The following is a 21,253-nucleotide window of genomic DNA, read 5'->3' on the forward strand; positions in this document are numbered from 1 at the left end:
TCCCCAAGTCTGCTGTCCCCAAGTCTGCTGTCCCCAGGCAGGGCCACATGGGCCTGGGACAAACCCACCAGGCACTCGGGGTTTAAAGCACATGGAAGGAAACGAAAAACCTCACCCTGGGTCAAAGCTGCTGCGTCCAACAGGGCTGGCGCCACAGCCGTGTACCAAAAACCAGGGGACATTTTCTGATTCACATTTTTCCCCCTCCCAAGCCAGGGCAGCGATTTTCTCAGCACTTTGAGCTCGATGACAGCAGCTCGCGGGGTGAAACTGATGCTCAGCAGCAGGATGCAGGTGTTTGAAATACAGACCAGGGCTTGAAAAACCCACCTGTCCCCACATGCCCTGATCCCAGTGCAGGGGCAGCTCAGGACCAACCCCCGGTACCAGTGCTGAGAGAACCTGAAAACCTGCACAGGAGCTGGCGTTTGTAAGGATGGTGAAAGGGTCTCCTCCACATACACTCTCTCCCCAAACAGCTTTATTGGCTTTATGACCCAAAAAGGACTGTGTGAGTCCAGCCGAGCAGCTCCGCCGTTCCTGAGAAATCCCTCTGTCCATTAAAACTCGCCTTTGTGCAGACGCCTGCTTTTTAAGTCAAGCTTTTTGAAGTTTAAGCCAAAAGGGTTTAACAACAAGCACAGCCCTTTGAGCTTTTTTTGGCCCTAATTTTAATGCACTCGGAGGTGGAAGGACCCAGACGCCTTGGAAAATCCCGGCTTTCCATGGGTGGTTTGAACGACCAAAGTGCAATTAAACCTCCCAGACCTGCCGCATCGTCCCCGCCTCCCAGTCGGGTCTTTGTCTCCGGGTTTGTTTGCTCCTCTGTTGTCACCTGCGCGGTCAGGACTGATTCTGTCCCACTGTTCTCAAGGACACGCGGGACTTCTCGGCCACCTCCACTTTTCCCCACCTCATGTGCGACCGTCACCACAGCACACACGGGCTCACATTATGAACTGGCCGGAGCTGCTTTTGGGAAATATCTTTATGGTTCAAAAAAAACTTATTAAGAAAACTAGAAACGCGCTTCACCTGCAATCCAAGCCCTGCGTAAGAGCAGTTCAGTCCTTCACGTTTTTCTGCCTACAAAAGCCCTGCAGCACCTCGGCCTAGTGCTGTCTGAGGTGCACGAGTTTCAGACACGAAAATTAAAGATGTTACATCAATTCAATTACATCCTAAAACCCCTCTCTAGCCTTCTGCACGGTGTTGTACACACGAGACTCTCCGACACAGCGTCAGAGTATTTTCAAGAACAGTCAGAGGTACAAGGGGTCAGGCGTAATTAATTTGTCACCATAATAATGGTAATAACGACATTTGTTAGAACCCAAACTTGCCATGCAGGGAACACATCGCAATCCATAAATCTCCAGCGATGCTGCTGAAAAAATGGTCCCTCACGCTCCGTGTCGCAGAAACATCATCTCTGACAATAATTCCGTGAGCTCCAGCCAGGCGCAGCTCATGTTCCAAATCCTCCTTCCCTAAGTGAGAGGATGCACCAAACATGCCCGGTATCTGCTTTGGCAGCTGAAGACAGGAGCCAGGTTTTTGAAAAAAAAAAATATTTTATTGGAACTCATCTGAACATCAGATATACCTGGTGTTGGTTAGCAAGAACCGTTTGTACATTTGATATTGATGGTGCCAAAAACCCAAACAGCGACTGACTGGATGAGATGGAAATTTAAAAAAATAAAATAAAGTGTCGGAGGGGTTAAAATGGGAACAGAAAGCAGAAAAATCAGCCAGTCTAAGATTCAGTGGGAAGGCAAAATATTTCCTGATAAAACAGAATCCGTTTACAAAATATAAATTTTGTACGAAAAACGTGGCGAGGGAAAGAGAGACAGGGGAAAGGAAATATAAAGATGAGCAGGACAGAGATGCAGAAGCTTACACTGCCCAAATGGCATTAAAACCGAGCTAGTAACCTCACCAGAAAAATGAAATGTGCTGGAATAAACCGTGCTCCACCCCCCGGGTCTGACTGGGGAACGGTGCCGAGTGCTGCACTGGGTTATTCCAGAAGAGCCAAGCTGTCCCACATCGGACGGTGGGAAAAAGAAAAAGAAACACTGACGCGGCAGAGGGAAACCCCGGCAGTTCGATGGGCGCCCGGCGGCCGTCGCGTCCCCCCGGCCCAGGTTTGGCTGATGCGGGGAGGCGAGGGCTCCGGGGACGCCCGTCACCTGCTCTTCCTACCGATGCAGGCGGAGGGAGAAAACATTGAAAAATCTACATCTATTTGAAAACAAGAGCATGCAAAACAGGCCCCCGGGGGAAACCTGCGCTGTTCCCTTTCGGAGAAACTGGCCGAATGGTCTGGACTGGGCCGCAGCCGCCTCGGGGTTGTGGCTGCGCAGGGCGGGTCTGGGCTGAGCACAATGAAATTCTGAAGCGGGTTGCTCAGGTGCAAAAGCCTTCAGGAAAATCATTATGGAGCTGCTTTCGAGGGGATCCGAGGCCTTTAAGAATTAAAAATATCAACCAGCAGTCTGTACATTTTGGGTTTTTTTGGTACAGTACAAATGGAATCAAGTTGCTGCTTCTACACCGTCAGTAAAGCCTCGGATTTCAGAGCAGAGGGAGAGATGAAACAAACTTGTTTTGGGCACCTACTGCTAACAAAACTTTGTCCCTGCTTAACTCTCTGCCATCCCTCAGGAAGTGGAAAGCACATGTTTAGGTAGTGTAAGCCTTTTTCCTTTTATTTAGAATACCCTCTTAGTTTAAACAATATTCCCCCCCCCAGATACAAAGTTCGGCCAGTAAAGATTACATGGAAACTGGAACACGCATCGTCTGGAATACAAGATGCACCGGATGAGGAAGTTTAAAAACTTTCCGAGTGAAAAGTAGAACAAAGAAAAACAAAAACAAACAAAAAAAAAGAGTCTCCTAACATTTTCCCAAAGGTTTCACTCTCCTGTCACACACACTCTCCAAATGACAGCTAGCAAATTCAACTCTGCAAAAAGAAAACAGAGCCACGTCAATCGAGAGGAGAGAAAAACGAGCCTCAGGGACACAAACCGCACCTTGGCCTGGGAGGAGCGACAGGTCCGGGGCGGCTGCGAGCGCCGGCTCAGCCGCCACTCACCTATGTCAACTTCTTGGCTTTGTTGTAGAGAGAATCCACTACTTTGCTCATGTTCTGAATAGTCTCGAGGGCGGCTTCGTACGTTTTGTCTACAGGGGGTTCGTCGAAGATGATCAGGACTCCCTCGCCTTGGTCAAGGATGCCTGTGGAGACAACAGAGAGCAGGAATTTAGGGAATTTGGGGATTTACCCAGATAAGGGCTGGTCAGCCGTGCTGGGTTTGGAAGGCGGTCATGTGTTGGGCTGCACTGGCTGACTGGGCTTTTATGGCAGCAGCTTTCCCCCAAAAAGAGAAAAAACCCCCCCGAGAAGCCAGCTCAGCTGGATCATGAGGCCTTTCTAATTGGACACCACAGACAACGTAAACGGGAACGGAGCTGTTTCCTTGAGGGCTCGTTGGAGGAACAGCCTCCTGTGGTCCCAGAGAAACCCAAACTCATCGACTGTGCTGTGTGGGTGCTCACACCAACACGCAAAATGCTCTTGACGTAAATTATCAGGGCAAGGTGAGCACAGGCTCCAGTGAGCTCCACGGCAGAAGAGTGGGCACCACAACTGTCCTTGGGTGCAGCTACAGCAATTAAGGGCTTAAATGTGGTTCCCGATTTGTGAGAAATTAAGCCTCTAACTTAATGAAGGTAAATGGAAGGAGCAATAAAATAATAGGATCGTTTTAGTTGGAAAAGCCCCTCAAGATCACCCAGTCCAACCGTTCCCCCAGCCCTGGCACTGCCCCATGTCCTGAGAACCTCATCTCCATCTGTCCAACCCCTCCAGGGATGGTGACTCCAGCACTGCCCTGGGCAGCCTGTTCCAATGCCCCACAGCCCTTTGGGGAAGAAATTGTTCCCCAGATCCAACCTCAACCTCCCCTGGCGCAACTTGAGGCCGTTTCCTCTGCTCCTGGCGCTTGTTCCTGGGGAGCAGAGCCCGACCCCCCCTGGCTCCAAGCTCCTTTCAGGCAGGTCAGAGATCAGAAGGTCTCCCCTCAGCTCCTGTTCTCCAGCTGAACCCCCAGCTCCCTCAGCCGCTCCCATCACACTTGTGCTCCAGCCCCTCACCAGCTCCGTTCCCTTCTCTCAACTCGCTCCAGCACCTCAAGGCCTTTCTTGGCGTGAGGGGCCCAAAACTGCCCCCAGGATTGGAGGTTTGGCCTCCCCAGAGCCCAGCACAGAGGGAACAGGAACAACCTTTGTGACAACAGAGTCACAAATGAACCCACGGCTCAGAACTCTCCCCACAGTGCCCACTATCCTGTGTCTCTGCCGTCTGAAGCAGAGCAGAGCGGTCTAAGGACGACACTTGGGTTTGTCCACAGCTCCCTTACACACAACCTTGGCAGCAAGGCAGGACTGACGGACGCAGAGACTCACCATGAAACTTCTTGTCCAAGATCATCTGTGACAGTTTCCTTTCTACCTGAGCCTGAAATTGAAGCAGAAAAATTAAAAGTCTCATGGAAATATATATAAAGAAATGCAAATGTTACCACTCCACATTCAATAGCCCTGCTGAGATACAAGCACTGCTTAAAAGCAGCTATTTTATCACCTAACACGACGTCAGGACAGATCTCTCCTTGCACACTACTTTGATACTACCATACGCTTTCGATGACATCGGAAATCGGGCTGTAGCTTTTAATGATGAGAGCAGCAGGACGTTCCGCAGAGGACGCTGTACCTGTCATTACACAGGCATCGCTCGTTAGGGGATCAGGAGCGCCTGCCTTGGGTCAGCAAATATTCATCAAATGTTGGCCAAGCTCAGCACTGAGCTGAGCTCCTGCCCTGCGCCAGGCGAGGGACAGAGGAGTGGGCTCCTCTCCTTCTCTTCATACAGGACACAGAGCCGAGAAACAGCTTTTACTCAAACTATTAAGCATGTGTTAAACATCCAAGGCTAGTCTAGGAACAGACTGCACAGACAGACAAGGAGAGATGATGTAACGACCATAAAGGCTGAGCTCAGGACAGCTCCAAACCTCTGGTCTTAACGGCAACACAGGACAAAAACACTTCAGGATGCAACTGGCTGGAGACTGCAGGGGATTTTCCTAAAAAATCATGGTGGGATTATCTGTAAAGCAGTTATTGCAACAGTCAACATGCCATACGCATCCCTAATGAAACTTCCAAGTGATTAGCTGGGTCCTGGATCTTAAGGGGTCTAGGGAAGATTCCTCTGGGCACGCTCATGAGGATTAAACGTGGGTCAATGGGGAAGATTTTACTGGTCATGACACGAGCTGTTACTGCAGCAGAGGAAAATCTGTCTGCAATAAAACGCAAGTTCTAACGCAGGGAGTAAAATGCCATTTGGCCTCAATTCCTTTGCCCTCCTAAGACGTGCCACTGACTTCTAGTGATGTTCTTACCTTTGAGAGCTTGATGAGGCTGGATATGTGTTCAATCTGTAAGAGGGATCAAGAGAGTTCAGTAAATCTTTAGCTGCACTGCTAACACACAACAACAGGTACGGGGCTTTTCCACGGAACAGCTCAAGGGCCTGTAAATGCTCTGGCCTAAAAACCTCCAATGACTTTGTCCACTTTGCAACTCCATCATATCCAATTTTAACTGAAGATGGACTGGACACCTAAAGCCATTTCACTCTAAAACATGAAATAACATTTCTTCTCCAAGATTACGGCAGCTTCACCCACACCCTGTCAAAGCCATTAAAAGTCAAACGCTGTTACCTTCAGCATTAAAAACACATCCACCTTTCAGCGTGCGTAAGGGAGACGGGTGGAAAGGGCAATGACTCTGGAACGGGGCTTTCCAAAGTTCCCCTCAGCCCCCTCCTTACCATTTTTCAGCTCAAAACGGTGAACCCTGAGCTCTGGGAGTGCTGAGCAGCTCAGAATAAGAAATATTCTGGACAGGAACGTGTCCCTCGCCCACCAGCAGCAGAGGACAGAGGTACCAGCGCTTTGTCATACCTGCTGGAAACATTTACCTGTACTCTGGAGAAGGGTTCGATGACTCTGATCAGATTCTGTTCCAATAAGTTATCATAGAGCTTGGCCAAGTGAGTGTTTATGATGGGGTCGTCCCTGAGCTCCACCTTATAGTCTGTCAGAGCCTGCGGAAAACACGGTGGGAAGAAATAACTCAGGTAGCAACAGGTCTCGTCCTCAAGGCCAGCAGGAAACAGTGTTCCCTCCCTGCCCAGCAAAGCGTCAGTGGTTAATCCCATTCCATAATTCAGCTAAAAGGCCGGGACGTCATGACAGCCAAGCAGCCTTTCAAGCACGGTGCAGAAAGCGACTTCCACGCTCACACTCCAGAGCTTTGCAAGCCAGGATCTCCAGTTTACACTCAGGAAACAGCACGACAGGATTGTTCCCTGTTCCTCCCTGTTATCTCTGTGGTGTTGCTGAACCCAGGAAAACTTTTCGGAAGATACACATCCCACTGAACAGCACTAAAAGTGCAGGAAGCTGCTGCTGAGTTTGCTCGTCAAAAAAAAGGAAAAAACGAGTTTCAAGCAAGCTGTTACACCCCGCGCTGCAAAAACCAAAGCGGCTGATTATTGTGGGGTATTTGCTTGATGTACTATTGCTTTCTAGGAATGTTTTTACGGTTTCCTGCTGTGGGATGTAGCAGCTCCTACAGCTTTCCAAAAGTGGCATTTCTGAATGTTTCGTCCAGCCAGGCCCAGTTTTCTGTCTCCTGACTCACCTTTTCAAAATCTGCCAGCGATCGGTTCTTACTGGCCTGCGCCACACATTTTAGTGCTTCTGTCTGCAGAGAAAGAAAATGGGAGCAGGTTATTTTTCTGGATTCTCGGTGCTATTATGCCAACTGCACAGGACACTGAAAACGTGCTTAAGCAGCAAAGCGGGAACGTTCCTTTTGGTACAAAGTCCCGTCAGTGTTACTGCCACACAGGCAGAGTCACAACAGCTGCAGGACACAGCATGAAATCGGCTTCGCAGAAACAAAGAAGGTTTGGGAATACCAGCTGCAGTTCCTATCAGGTTGCAGGTTGGGAGCAAATTTGATATCATTCTTAAGGAAAGCACAAATTTTGGCACTTGCTTAACGAACGTGGCCGCCTGCAGCCCTTAGGCTGCGTTTCTGCCCTTTGGCTTGTCACGCTGCCTCTGCTGAGATGTGGAAGCATGACAGACGTCCGCAGTTTCCACAGTTGCTGTAAGAACTTGTGATTGCTGCTGTCCCAGGAGCACAGGGCAGGGAACAGCTGAGATTTCCTCAGCGTACGCTGCCCTCCTGCTCTCAAAGGAGCCTCCAACCGCGCTGCGGCTCGAGGGAAGGGGATGAAGCAGGAGCGGGGCTGCCCTTGGTGATTTGGCAGAGACAGCACAGGGATATCCCCACTTCAGACTCTTTTTTTTTTTTACACACATCTGCTCACTGACCTCTGCTAAACAGCTTCCCCAGTCCTCTGTGAGGTAAGTATTAGCTCCTGCAGCAAAAAAAACAGCTGGCTGGCCAAAGCCAGTGTTTAAGCCCGGCTCAGACCCTGGCACGCTTGGCTTTTGGCCCTGTACTTTATATAAACGTCCCTGCATCGAATATGGGGGCGGCATTTACAGACTGGCAAGTTAACGTGTGAGAATAAACAGTTGATTTAACAACTCCCCAGCTGCTCGGCTTCCATCTTACACTCATCGAGGTCTCAAGCTGCGCAGCTACGCTGCTATGAATGGATTTTCAGGACTTGCTACATCACTAGCAAAACCAATGAGTAACTCAGGTTTAAATACATCAGACCCAGCAGCTGACAAGGGCTGAGACATGGGGCATTGGGCAATTAGTAGGTCGTGAAGGAAGCAGGGAGGAGAAAAACTAGAAAATGAAGCGAGCAGACCAGATTCTCAGGTGGTGAAAGTTGCTGTGTTCCCTTTGAAGGCAATTGATTTATCATAATTACTTCAGGTAATTTAATCAGTTCTGGATCTCATTCGGGATGCTCAGAAGTGAAGGATATTTTGGTACGAAAAGACCAAAGTGTTTGACAAAAAGAATAACACAATAATAGGAAGATAGAAAGGATTATGTTTCGATACCTGTCTCCCCGCATACCGCAGAGCAAGCTTTCCACTCACTAACGCTTGCACGTCTTCTGGGCTAGAGATAGAGGGAAGGGAAGAGAGCGTTTATTCAAAAAACAGCATCAGCTCAAATCTAAGCATGCCTCAAAAATTCCCAATCAATAGTAATATTGTATCGGAAGCACTGATTAGGTCATAAATAAAGACAAACAGCAAAGCTTGTCTGCTCAAGTTCTTTCACTAGTTTAGAGTCTTATAAACAAAAAGCCTTTCCCATTTAACTGTCGGAATTTAACTTCACAGAACCATTTGCCACGTACATGTTCAGCATGATTTTGCACAGCAACATGTATTTCAGCGCAGTGATGGCTTTGGGGTTGTCAATTGAATCATAGCCCTCAAACGCCTCGTAAAAATATGAATAGGCTGTTTTCCAGTCCTTCTCTTCTGCTGCGTGGATAATACCTGTAGAGAGGAACAAACAGGCAGACATCAGAGTTAATTCTGAACGCGACTGGAAGAGGACAGAACAATTTGGTTGCCCAGTGCTTTATCTTGTGCTTCAGTGAAGGGAAACCTTTCATTCTGCGCCTCTCTTATCTCTAGCAGAAGAACATCCATGCCCTCTCTTAGGAGGAAACGTTAAGACAGAAAAGTTCAGGGCACTTCGGGTAAGTGCCTGAAAATTAGGTCAGGAACAACGTCGCAGTTAAACTAACACAGAGTAATGAATCACAGAATCATTTCGGTTGGAAAAGACCCTCAGGATCATTAAGTCCAACCTTAACATAACTCTAGCACTACCCCATGTCCCTGAGAACCTCATCTAAATGCCTTTTAAACCCCTCCAGGGATGGTGACTCCAGCACTGCCCTGGGCAGCCTGTTCCAATGCCCAACAGCCCTTTCCAGGAAGAATTTTTTCCTAATATCCAATCTAAACCTCCCCTGGCGCAACTTGAGGCCGTTTCCTCTTGTCCTATCACTTGCTACTTGGGAGAAAAAAACCAACCCCTCCATGCTCCAACCTCCTTTCAGGCAGTTGTAGACAGCTGCAGTTCTAGGGAGGTTACAGACTCTCCACCACTGGACATTTTCCAAAGCAGGCTGAAAAAACATGTGTCAGGAGCAATGTAATTATAGCTGATCCTGCCTCAAGGCAGCTGGGCAGACTGGTAGGTATCCTGAGGTCCCACCTACCATCATTTTCTATGATTCACTCAGGAAAGAACAAATATCAGTCAACTGATGCATCATGACGAGTCCTAGTTTCCCTTTTTCCTGCAGGGCTTTACCTGACTGCATGTCTAACGCTGCTTGCAGCTTGGGCGGACAGTAGATTGCGTTGGCTGTGGTCCGGGCAGAGGTTAAGGCTGCTCTTGCTTTTGGCAGGTTGCTCAGGGCATGGTAAGTCTTGCTTTCTAACAGCTGCACTTCCACCAGCAGTGCCTTGTCGTCCATCTTTTTCAGTTCCCGAAGAAGCTGAGAGCCTGCCAGCGGGGAAGAACAAGAACCTTCGTAACCCACGCTGAATTTTCTACCAACGACTATACAAACCACGCGTTTGGAGACACCCTTCTTCCCCCACAGCAGTATGGGGTTTGAGGAAGGGAGGCTAGGCTTACACAACCTGTTCTTCCAAGAAGAAATAAAGAAGAAATAATAGTATGTTGATGTGAATCCACAGTTGGAGAAGAATGAACCAGTTTTGTGTTAGAGGTAGAAGTGAGAATACCTGGGTACATGGATGTGTCTCTGCCACCTCATCACGGGAGACAACACTCAGCACAAAGTCAAAGATGGGTTGTACAGGTTGGATGGTCACTCTGGTGCCTCATCCCCAGGTGACAATAAGATTTATCACTCACAGAGCTCTGAGCAAACCTGAAATACTGCCTGCTCCTGCATCGCTCCGCTATGCTGAGACCTGAGGATTTTCAAGGAACTCCTATGAATATGGGATGAGGAAGGAATGTTTAAAGCATAAGACATCTCCAGATCAAGTTTAGGAGGTAGGAATGGCCAGCCTAAGAAATGCCAAGATTAACTGTCACGTTAAAGCCTTGTGAGGATGGAAAGCGCCAGCCTTAGAGGAAACTTTTCCCCTTCTTTCTTCCCGCTTCTGACTAAAAAGCTAATTTAGGGCATGCAGAGATGCGAACCTCATCTTTACCAGACTTAGAAGCTGAAACCGCAGCTGAAACTCCATCACCAGGAGGAAGAGAACGGAGCCTCTCTGGAATCACCCCACACAGACTCTCTGTTTGTGCCGACTCCCTGCGGCCACGGACACAGCCTGGGCTCGGCCAGCCACACAGAAACACTCATGCACAACAGTGATGGCTTGGTAGAGCTTCCAGAAAGGCTGTCCTCTAGGTCCAGGCCTTCCCTACGCTGTAACACCATCATTAGTTATCTTAATTAAGCATAGCTTTGGAGTGTGGACTAGGATCAACTTAAACCTGAGTTCATTACATACCTGTATGGCAAACTAATTCTAACTTGATACAGAATTCCATGTATCAGAGCACTTAGCTTGCTATTCTGGTCAGATACGAGTCACGCAAGGTGACTCGGACGTGACACATGCTGTTGTCACCACACTGTAAGGAGTTACGGGTCCCCGGTGAGGTGTCAGCAGGTAAGCCCTCCTGCCCGTGTCAGCGCTGAGCTGGCGGAGCAAATCCCCCTTTGCCAGCTTAAACCTCGCCTTACATCACCACAGCTGTCTGCAAAATGAGCGTTTGTAAAGCACCAAAGGGAGCGGGGCCGTGGATGATGACCTGATTTACCCTGCTTTGAGGCAGAGCAGGAGAGTTCAGATGGTTAATTACCATATCTCAGGTGGTGCAGAAGCAAATTCTTAAAGCCTTTACACTACTTCACCTTGAATAATTACATCCTTAGAGGTTTGCCGCTTCCTGGTTTTACTGCTGCTTTTACTGAGGCCGTATTTGAGCAAACTGAAGAAAGCTGGTTTCCCCCTTCGACGCCTCTGACCACAGCAGTACACTACGTTATGTCCCACCAGCAGCAAACCTGACGGCCTTCAACTAGATCCAGCTCCGCTGTTTCCAAAATCATTCGAAACGAACAAGTGGCGAGAACAAAGAGACGTCTTAAAGCTTTTATCGCCAAGCTATAAGCAAAAGGTGGCAGATCTGGTACAGCACTGAGAAATGAGTGCCCAAATCCTACAAAACTTATCAAGGAACGTGACGTAGTTGATCATCTTTGTAGTCGACCGTTTCTCTCGTTAGGCTCAGGACTAATTTCAAAGCAAAGAACTACCCCCACCTAGTGGGAGACTCACCCAGCTGCAGCGCTTCTTGGTACCTCTTGGTGTCGAAGTACAAAGAGACCAGCCTCGCCTGAAGAACAGAAAAGGAACTGCTGTGAGGAAAGCCAGAGAAAGGGGGTACAGATTTATGCTGTAAAATTAAACTTTATATTCTTATCTGCACAGACTTCACTACATTAGCTTGTATTGATTACATTGTATGGTCTAGTTCTGCAAGATCTACTGCTTGGAAGATCAGTTGGTGTAAACACGGTGAGTAAAATCCTACCTATTCGAGAAGCGTCACTAACTTTAGTGTCACTGCTACCGCTCGTCCGCTACACATACGAAGATGTAGATAACACACTGCAAGTTCTCTACCTTTATAGGTATCAAAATCTGATAAAGGGAAGACGTTATCACACAGGTTCGGGATCCACAGCGTAACGTACCTCCAGGGCCTGGCGTAGGAAAGTCCGCTTCTCTGATTTGGCCCATTCGATACACTCTAAACACAGGTCAACCTTAAAGGGAGCAGAAAGAAATTGGTGAAGCCTTCTGCTGCCCCTCTTTAAAACGGCAGCATGCTTCTATCATTTCCTACAAAGCAACAAAAATACAACAAAGCCTGAATCTCCACAATGTACTTCAATGACGTGTCATTGCTGTCCAAAGAGCAGCATCGCTAAACATCAAATTAGTTTTAATGAGCTCAGAAATTAGCAATCGTCATTAGTGTCTGCCCCAAACGGCTCTGAACGACACCTTTAATTTAATATTGCTGGGTAAAGAAAAGTTCACCACCAACCTTAATGGGTGTAAGTTGAGCAACTTCTCTTTAAGGACTGGCTGGTAACCACACGCCATACACTTTAACCTCACCAGAGCTTAAACTCACACAAACCTTGCACAGAATGATACAGAACAGCTAAATTTGTGCTACGTATTTTCATATTCTATTTCCTAGATTAACCTTCTGCACTTAGTAACAATGTTCACAGTATTATAGTACTTAAAATACAAATTGCAAGAGAAATTAGAGTTCAGAAGGTAAACTAAAGTTTAGTTTAAGCTTCAACTGTCACAGGAAAACTCCAGACCATCTTCTTCGACTGCTTTTCTAACGCATTTGGCTTCCAAGAACTTTTTCTGACCACCAGGGACAATCCTCCCACACTGGAATATGCATAAAGACTTGGTTTCCAAAGTTTCACCAGTACAAATGCCTGCTGAAATCCTAATAGCGGTTCTGAACCAGCTGCGTTTTGGTTCCAAATAAAAACATCTGGGTACACCAGAACTGATTCTGCCTCAGGGCAAGGGATGGACTGAAAGACTTTGAGGTCCCTTCCAGCGTGTTTTGCACCATTTCATTGAGCCATAAAGAAAAATTTATTTTAAATTGCTCTAGAAAGAAAGGAGAACAGAGTACATGTGTTTTAGGGCCTAAATATGTCAGACCATGTGTGTCCTTTAGCAGAATAAAGTACCAGAGGTGCTGGGCTCCAGCATTTACAACCAAGTCACTAAGTGTTTTATTTATCGCTTCAAAGCAAAGGAATCCATATTTTTAAGACCACTGAGATTCCCTTGATGAATAAAGCAGTTGTTTTCCACCCCAGTTAGCAGAGGGTGTCAAATAAGTCCTGGGTAATACGTACAATAAGACACCCTGAGGTGCTAGGAATGGTTTTTCCCAAAAATCTCCAGCCCGCAGCTCTTTCTGGAGCGGCTCTGGAGCTGTCCCACACTGCGGGACTTGGCAGCTCCTCGTCACTGCTAATTAAACAGGGACATTTAATGAAAAGCCATTACGAAGCTGCAATTTATTGCCCAGTGATAGCTGGAGCAGTAGGAGCTGGAGAAATCTCTGATTTCAGTGCTTTACTGGACTCATGGGAGTTTTATTAATCCATGTTACAGCGAGGAAGAAAATGTCCCTCTGAACATTTCTGAGGCGCTGAAAGTATTTGGGATTACAGCACCTCACAGGTGTCATAATCCCTTAAGGTTTTGGGTTTGGCTTCTGAATATGCTTCAAAATGAATGTTTTGACTAACGGGGCCACATTTCCATCACTGTTACTCCAAATTCTTCATCTGCTGTAAAATGCCACTTTTTGGGATTGTATCCAAGTGTTGTCATTTATTTCAAGTTACCTTTAGAAAAAGTTTGAAGCTGCTCGTTTACTCCTGACCCCTTTAGCAGTTCCCTTCTCACCTGCACATCCCACCGCGCTTCCCTGAACCTCCTGTGTTAGAGGGACAAAAGACTCTGCTTGTCACCATTTACTTGAACATACAAGCCACAAGAACTAAAGAACAAATTAAGAAAATTTGTTAAGTTGCCTGAACTAAAGGACGATACTTCTGTGCTAATTTGGCTAATGAGGATGCCACCTGCCTCTCAACACAGCAGAACTTCTTCCAGGCTGTAATTTGCCAGTCGTTGTGTGTACCGTGTTATTTGGGCTTTGTCCTTAATGTGCTGCTCAGACCCTCCTTTCCCACCTCACTGCTTCGGGGCTGGTACAACGCGTAGTACTGCAGGTCAGCACCGCTTCTAAGTGGCTCCTCAACATTTATGAGTTGCTACTGTGCTTCTCCCATCCCCAAATAACCGACAACTCATGTGGATAAAAGAGGAAAAGAAGAAAAACAACCATATTCTAGGGAGCTAATGAGAATGGAGTAAATCCTAACTGAGGGCTACCTGAGATCAAACTGATTTTCTAGTGGAAAAGTTCACCCACTGGAAGTAGTTTACACCTGATAGTTGCAAAACGTTTTCCACTCCCACTTCAGGAGTAACTTTTATGTCCCACCAACTCCTGAACAGCCCTGGAACACTCGCTCCTCGCCCTCTGTGTCATCCCTTTCCGCTGGACCGAGCTCCTCAGAACAGGTACAGCACCTCTCGTATCCCCAACACTAAACTACTAATGCTTTACACCTAACAGCAAGCAACACAAATCTGAACAAAATGCCCAGAGTTCCTCCCAACCTGCAGCAGGATGCGGCTTGCAGAAAAGCATGATTATGAGTGAATTCAATTATCTAATGTTTTATTAATAGAACATATCCAAATGCATTAAATGAATGTTTCCTGGCATGAATAATTCTTCAGCGTGAAGCAAAGTAGCTCAGACAGATTTTGAGGAACAGATTATCGCTGAAATGTGAGTCTCACCTCCTGTCCCGTTGCTGCCTCCATGTCAAGGAAGAGATCGAGCAGAGACCGGACTAAGCGCGCTGCCTTGGCTTTGCTGATGGAGTTCAAGAAGGGCCGAACGTACTTCAGAAGTCCTCCCAGCTCTGTGAAAAAACAAAAACAAGAAACAAATTATGAAATACAACCCCACAGCCAAAAGTTACACCATGTCTGGAGCACCTCACACAGCAGGATTTATTACCTCAAACATTTTATAAGCAGCCTCTCAACATCATTTACAGGAAAAGGGTGATAAACGTCACCTGAAGGAACGTCGACGGGCAAAGGCGGCTCTGGGTTCCAGCCGTACCACACCGAACGGTTCCCGTTACTCCAGTTCGCCCAATTATAACCCCATTTGTAACTACACTTGCCTCAGGCACGTTTTTAAAATGTAAGCATCTGCTAAATGCTTTGAGATTTTGCTATAAAACGGGCAATGGAGTTTATAGTTTAAGTATGTTTTTATTAACTCACAGTTGGACATTTTAATCTGCCGTACCTTACCAGGCCTAGAAAAGCAGATAGACCCCGCACTCCGCTGCCGGAAAAAACGACATTTAACAACATTACCTAATTAGATCTTACCTGACTTAACTGGATTTCTGTTTCTACTATCACAGAGTCAGGGGAAGACGACACTTCCAGCAGAAGTCTTAGTACTGACTCATAAAGTAGTGGGGTCATACACTGAAATCACAGCGTATTTGCCTCAAACTTCTAATTCTTACACAAATATCAGCTAGATCTCCTACTGTTGTGTTTACAAGATTTGACAATAAAAAAACACCACAACAAAACCACTACAACAACCCCACTCCCATAATGAGTATTTCAATATAATGGTATTGAAATCAAGACTAAAATAAGAGACTAATCTGATCTTATTTCAATTAGTATACGGAGGAGCATCAGCAGAATTTCAGTTTGAGAGGATTTCAATAAAAACCAAGGGTTTTCCATATTTCATTTAGCAGTAATGCAAAAGAATTATTGTAAGAACATCTTAATAATATCTAAAAAAATATTCCTTTTTTTTTTACTTTTTCAACCTTTTTTTTTTTAAAGTGCTACAACTCATTTCTTACACTGCTAAGAAGTGGAACTCACAGGATGTTCCACAGTTTGCTCACAGTGATATACTGATGTTTTTATACATCCGAAGGCAAAGTTTTAGGATAAATTAAACTTATCTCCAGTTGGCCCTAAATCCTTAGAAGAGCCTTAATTTCCAAAGAGCGCTGCAACATGTCGTGACTTTCTACAAGGAACCACTCGGATTTGTACAGAGAATAAAACAAGATGCGATGACTGCCATGCCTAGGTCTTCATACCTGTTTTACTTTGAGAATAAACAGGCAGGTTTTTCCAGAATTGAGGTCCAGCTGCTTTAATATCACAGCACTGTAGGGCCAGCTGTGAGCTCTGGAACTAGGACTTTGCCGAGATCCAGCGACTCTTGAGTGCTAAGGTACCTCATCCAGCGCGATGCTGCTTCTCAGGACCAACTGAATCGTGTTTGTAGTGCCCAACACATGGGAAAGGGGGAAGGGGAAGGGGTCACAGGAAATATACTTCAGTACTTCTCTTTCCACTGACTTGTTCCACAGTTGCCTGGGAACTCACTCGAAAGCAGATTTGAACTCAATAACTAGAATATATCTGCGCATTTTGCAAACTCCACATTTAGACATGCAAGCTCAAAGTTCCCGTAGAAAATTCTCTTTCCTACCGATGTAACTGTCAACTATTTTTAGGATTTTTTTTTTTTTTTTAAGTAAATGCAATGCTTGGTAAAGGGGTGTGATTGACAGCCCTGGAGAAGTGATGAGCAGCAGCTCTGGAAAATGAAGTCTTCTGCTCATCCCACAAGCTGACATGCTGGGTACCTCAATTCCTGATCCGAGTTGTTCCGCTCCTCTAGTTTTAAGCAATGCTATAAAAATCTAGAACTGTCCTAAAAAAAAAAAAAAAAAATATAATCTACCAGTTCAATCCTTAATCTCTAGCAAGCAGATAAAAAGGGTCATTTGTATTACTGGGGTTTTTTTTAAAACAAAGCGCATAATTCACTAGGGGTTAGTCCTCAAAAACTACAGATTTATTTCACACTCTCAGCACAACAGTCAGAACTTTCAAACCCCAGCAAACAGCTGATTTTCTCCCCGAGGCTGCAGCTCACAGACCCTTTTACCTCTGGAAAGTTATCGCTTGCAAGTGGCCAACGAGCCGCTGCAACAAGCTCGAATCTGCCCAAGAAATCCCACCAGCTCCAACTCAAACGTGCGCAGCGAGAGATCTGTTTCACTCAGGCCAGAACATGCAGAGTCTCGGTAATTTCCTCATTAGGTTAAGCAGCAGAAGATAGTTGCTCTGCAGTTTAGTGTTCCCTTTAACACATTTCACATTTGCTCCTTCATAAACCTGGTTTTGATGAGTTAACATGGTCATTTTCAATCACTTAGCCTTCAGCTTAAAAAAAACCCCACTCTATTAGCTAACCACGCTCTGAGAATACACTAAAGCTCTTCATACTCATCTAATACTTGGGTTTAAACCCAAAATCACTCCAAGTTCCACACCAGGCACCTAATAACTCTTCTCTCAGGGTTACGCACCCCAGCAGCATGTCAACACATCTCCTTGGGGAGACTCTGATGACGATTTCCCCCTTTTTTACCCAAACACGCGCATCTTCCTCAGTGCGGGAGCAAAGGCACGTTTGGTTATCTCCACACAAGCACGCACCAGAGTGCAATGTAGATACTTCGACCTGAATTAATTGACTTGACGTCCTTTAATTTCAATTAGAGAAACAGGCACTTTTACCACAGGCTTCATCTGTCCTGCACTAAATTCTCACTGTCAGAAGAGACGAATCGTGTGCTGGAAGGGTTTATTTTTCTCCACTGACTCTAAAGCAGCCAGATCAGAGGTGGACACCTATAGTTAGGGGAGATGAACAGGAATTTTTTTTCCAGCCCTGCTCTAATTGCAAGAAATCAACTGTGTCATGAGCTCTGCTCAATCACAAATCGCAGCAGTATCGGCGTTCAGAACGCTCAAACACACGCAGATGGGGGTTAAACAGCCGACTTAAAATAGATGTTTACGGAGACCAGACAGTAGGACAGCAAGTGTGGGTTTTGGAATAAATATAAAACCGTGTTCTCGATCAGCCGCTGAGACCTCACACTGCTGTCCACAAACTACTCGCACGTGAGGTCTGGCGTCCCATCAAATTTCAGTTTCATTAAACCTTCTGCTGGCTTGTGCCCCCCAAACAGCTCCAGACTTTTAAGAGCACACGCATCTCACTTCTCATTCTGAATTATTGTTGTGCACAGCCAGAAAACACCAGGGTTATCCCACAGCAAACTGTCTGCCACGGACACGACGTTTTTCGTACAGACGTGGTGGATCAGCTCCTCAAAATGCTCGAGGTGAAAGCTGCTCCAGAGAAGCAGGAAAAGAAACAAAACTAAACCACTGAGTACAAAATAACAAACACACTGAGCTTTCCAGGACACAAAACACACGAATTCAACTCAAAAATAATTGAATAGAGATCTTTACTCCGTTTCTGTCCTTTCACACGTTCACAATAGGACGACTGTCAAGTCTCGCTCTTGGGAGGAGCTGGGCAAGGATTTTCTGATGTCATGTTTCAGCAGATCAATCAATTAATAATTGAGAAAGGAGCTGCTGGTGAGAAAGGACTTTTTGAGACAAATTTTGCAATTTGAAATAAGGCTCTGAGATTAACAAAAACAAAACACAAGAAACTTCTCATCTCAAACGTGACAACAAGAACTTTAGTCACTGGTCCTAAAATGGCCACACATCAAAGGGTCATAAACTAAACTGTCCGATGCATCAGCAATTGTTTGGAATACTGGGCCAAGTGACAGGAGATTAATATTTTATGTTGTTTATCCAGTTTTTTAGTTTCTGTCCTGCCTCTGAGAGAACATTTCCTGCCAAAAACTGCTTTTACTTCTATCCCATCAGGAGACTAAACTCATTTGAACGTACGTCTTTCTCACCTGTCCCCTCAGTTACTCATTTCAGACTCACCTTCTGCCTGCCCGGTCTTGGCCAAAAGCGACCCCAGCTCCAGGATGCTCTGCTCTTTGACCTGCACCGCTTCTTCATCGTTTTCCTGGACATCGCGTTTCACTAGGAAAGAGTGCAAAAGTTACCTTTACAGATATTCCAGTCAGAAGATAATCATTACCAGTCAGCTCCTGGAAAGGCACCAAAATAAAGTAACTGTTGTAACCAGCAATAGTGAATTCAGCCGGGCCTGCAAGATCTGGGAAGCAGATTATGCGGAAAGTTTAAATGCGTAACTTATAGAGAGCACTTTAATCCATCTGACAGACACCAATTAGTTTCAAGTTAGAGCACGCAGTTAAGTTTGGAAGCAGCCTCATTAAGCTTGTCCAGCTGTTCAAGTTTCATTTAACAAATGCCACCACACAACAGACCCTCTCCTGCTGAAGCCACAAAACCAAATAAAACAAATTTAATGGGATTTCCAGGGCTGGGTGTTCTGGAAGTGGGATTTCTGATGTTGCCGCTTTGTGTATTAAGTTGCAATCCTGTCATCTCCGAGAGCTGGGTATGTCTGCTCCCTTCGCTCAGGTGTTACAAGTGCTCTTTCCCACACAGAACTCCGACAATCAATCCCTCCCTCTGGGTACCAACATTTTCAAATGACCTACAGCACCAAACCTGCGTTCACGCAACATCTTCTCATATAAGTTACCCACAAAACAACACACTTTCTTCCCCGCCACCTGCTACCACATAAATATCCGCCTCCAGCATCCCCTATGCAGGTAATTTCCTCCAACTTCCACACAAACAAAGCCAAAATTCACTGCCCAGCTCCAACAGAGGGAACCGAAATCCTCCGCGCTGCCCCTGAGTGCAGGTTGCAGCTTTCAGCCCCCATAATTTAACACATGCGGTATCAAAACCAAAGTAACTTTGCTCTCAAGCAGAAAAGCATCAGGGCAATGCTCCCCGGGCTGCTCCGGCTCACAGCGACCAGCACCACGAGCGGTTTGCTCCTCCTGACCGAGCCTGACCCCGCGGGACGTTGTCGGTGTGTTGACAGGCTCGAGAAAACCAACTACTAATTAACCAGAGAAACACCGAGCGGGACGAGCAACTTTTAAAGCCTGTACGGCAATCCCGATTTCGACATCTCACACAAACACCAGGAAATATTTACTTGCCGGACACAGCGGGGTGACAGCAGGTCAGAAATCACCATGGATTACAAGAATCGAGAATTAGTGGTTGATACGCCAGTTTCTGAGGCAGCCCCTCTCCCTGTGCCCCGACCCTCACGACCCTCACGTAACGAGGGACGTCTGCATCTTGTCTACAAACCACTTTATAGCACCAACATCTCCTCGGCACCACTAATCTCGCTGATCCTTGTGGGTCCCTCCCAACTCGGGACATTCTGTGATTCTACGAAACGCCCGGGACAGCCCGACAAGGTAACGGCTGCAAACAAGGAGAAGTTAAACAAGCAGAAGTTAAAACCCCAGGCACAGCACACGCAAAAACTCCTCAAAACTTTCCGCGCAGCGCTGAGAAGGCGATTTAAACAGCGGCTGTATTTGGGTGTTATAAGGTGAAACGGCACTTCCAGCAGCCTCCTCACCCTTCAGCACACCCAGAACCGGCACAACCCCAAACCCCCGTGAGCAAACAGCCGGGCCGGGCAGAGTCCTGCCCGCTGTCCCCGCCCGCCCCCGGGGCCGCCCCCGGGCAGCGCGGCCGGGCCGAGCCGCGGGCTCCGCTGCCCAGCTCGGGGGTCCCGCCGGCAGCCCGGGCCCGCGGGGCGCTCCCGGGCAGCGGGGCGGCGGGAGGAGCCGCGGTGTCCGGCCGGGCCGGGCCGGGCCCAGGCCGCGCTCCCGCCGGCTCGCACGGTGAGTCAGCAGCCGGCGGCGCTGGCGGGCGGGAGGCGGCGGCGGGCGGGCGGGGGCGGCCGGCGGGGCGGGGGCGGCTGGCGGCGTCTCACCTATGGAGTGCAGGATGCCGATGGAGGCCTCGCGGTCGGTGGAGAGCAGGGACTGCGCACGCTGGAACTCCAGCACCGCCGCCGCCGCCATCTTAGCGCTGCCTCACTCCCTTCACTGCCAGCCCGGAAGCGGCCGGCGGGGGCGCCACGCCCCTTCCGGGGGGCCCCGCGGCATGACGGGAGTCGTAGTCCTGGTGCGGGGGGGCGAGGCGGGCGGGGAGGAGGCGTGGCCCGATGGAAGGGGGCGTGGCTACTGAAGGGCGGAGCGGTAAAGGGGCGTGGCGCGGGAAAGGGGGCGTGGCCGGGCCGAGCACATGGCAGCGTGGGGAGCACGGGGGCCAGTCCGAGCCAGCGCTGGGCCCTTGTGGCCAGGAAGGGCAATGGGACCTGGGCGGGATTAGAAGGGGGTGGTCAGTAGGTCAGAGAGGTTCTCCTGCCCCTCTGCTCTGCCCTGGTGAGACCACATCTGGAATATTGTGTCCAGTGCTGGGCCCCTCAGGTCCAGCAGGACAGGGAACTGCTGGAGAGAGTCCAGCGCAGCCACGAAGATGCTGAAGGGAGTGGAGCATCTCCCGTGTGAGGAAAGGCT

General features: G+C 47.7%; 1 protein-coding gene across 1 annotated transcript; it reads right to left on the reverse strand.

Annotated features, from left to right (window-relative positions):
• Positions 1 to 1,554: 1,554 nt before the first annotated feature.
• Positions 1,555 to 20,789, reverse strand: PSMD11 (proteasome 26S subunit, non-ATPase 11). The gene is made up of 14 exons (XM_065651162.1): positions 20,665 to 20,789; positions 18,699 to 18,800; positions 14,601 to 14,725; positions 11,864 to 11,935; positions 11,445 to 11,502; positions 9,427 to 9,621; positions 8,453 to 8,597; positions 8,148 to 8,208; positions 6,796 to 6,858; positions 6,071 to 6,196; positions 5,487 to 5,522; positions 4,483 to 4,534; positions 3,110 to 3,252; positions 1,555 to 2,977 (listed from the first exon to the last, which is right to left on the reverse strand). The coding sequence occupies exons 1-13, from the start codon at positions 20,753 to 20,755 to the stop codon at positions 3,110 to 3,112; spliced, it is 1,269 nt and encodes a 422-aa protein (XP_065507234.1). The 5' UTR covers positions 20,756 to 20,789; the 3' UTR covers positions 1,555 to 2,977.
• Positions 20,790 to 21,253: the final 464 nt, after the last annotated feature.

This window comes from Caloenas nicobarica, chromosome 24 (genome assembly GCF_036013445.1).
Source record: "Caloenas nicobarica isolate bCalNic1 chromosome 24, bCalNic1.hap1, whole genome shotgun sequence".
Lineage (NCBI taxonomy): Eukaryota > Metazoa > Chordata > Aves > Columbiformes > Columbidae > Caloenas > Caloenas nicobarica.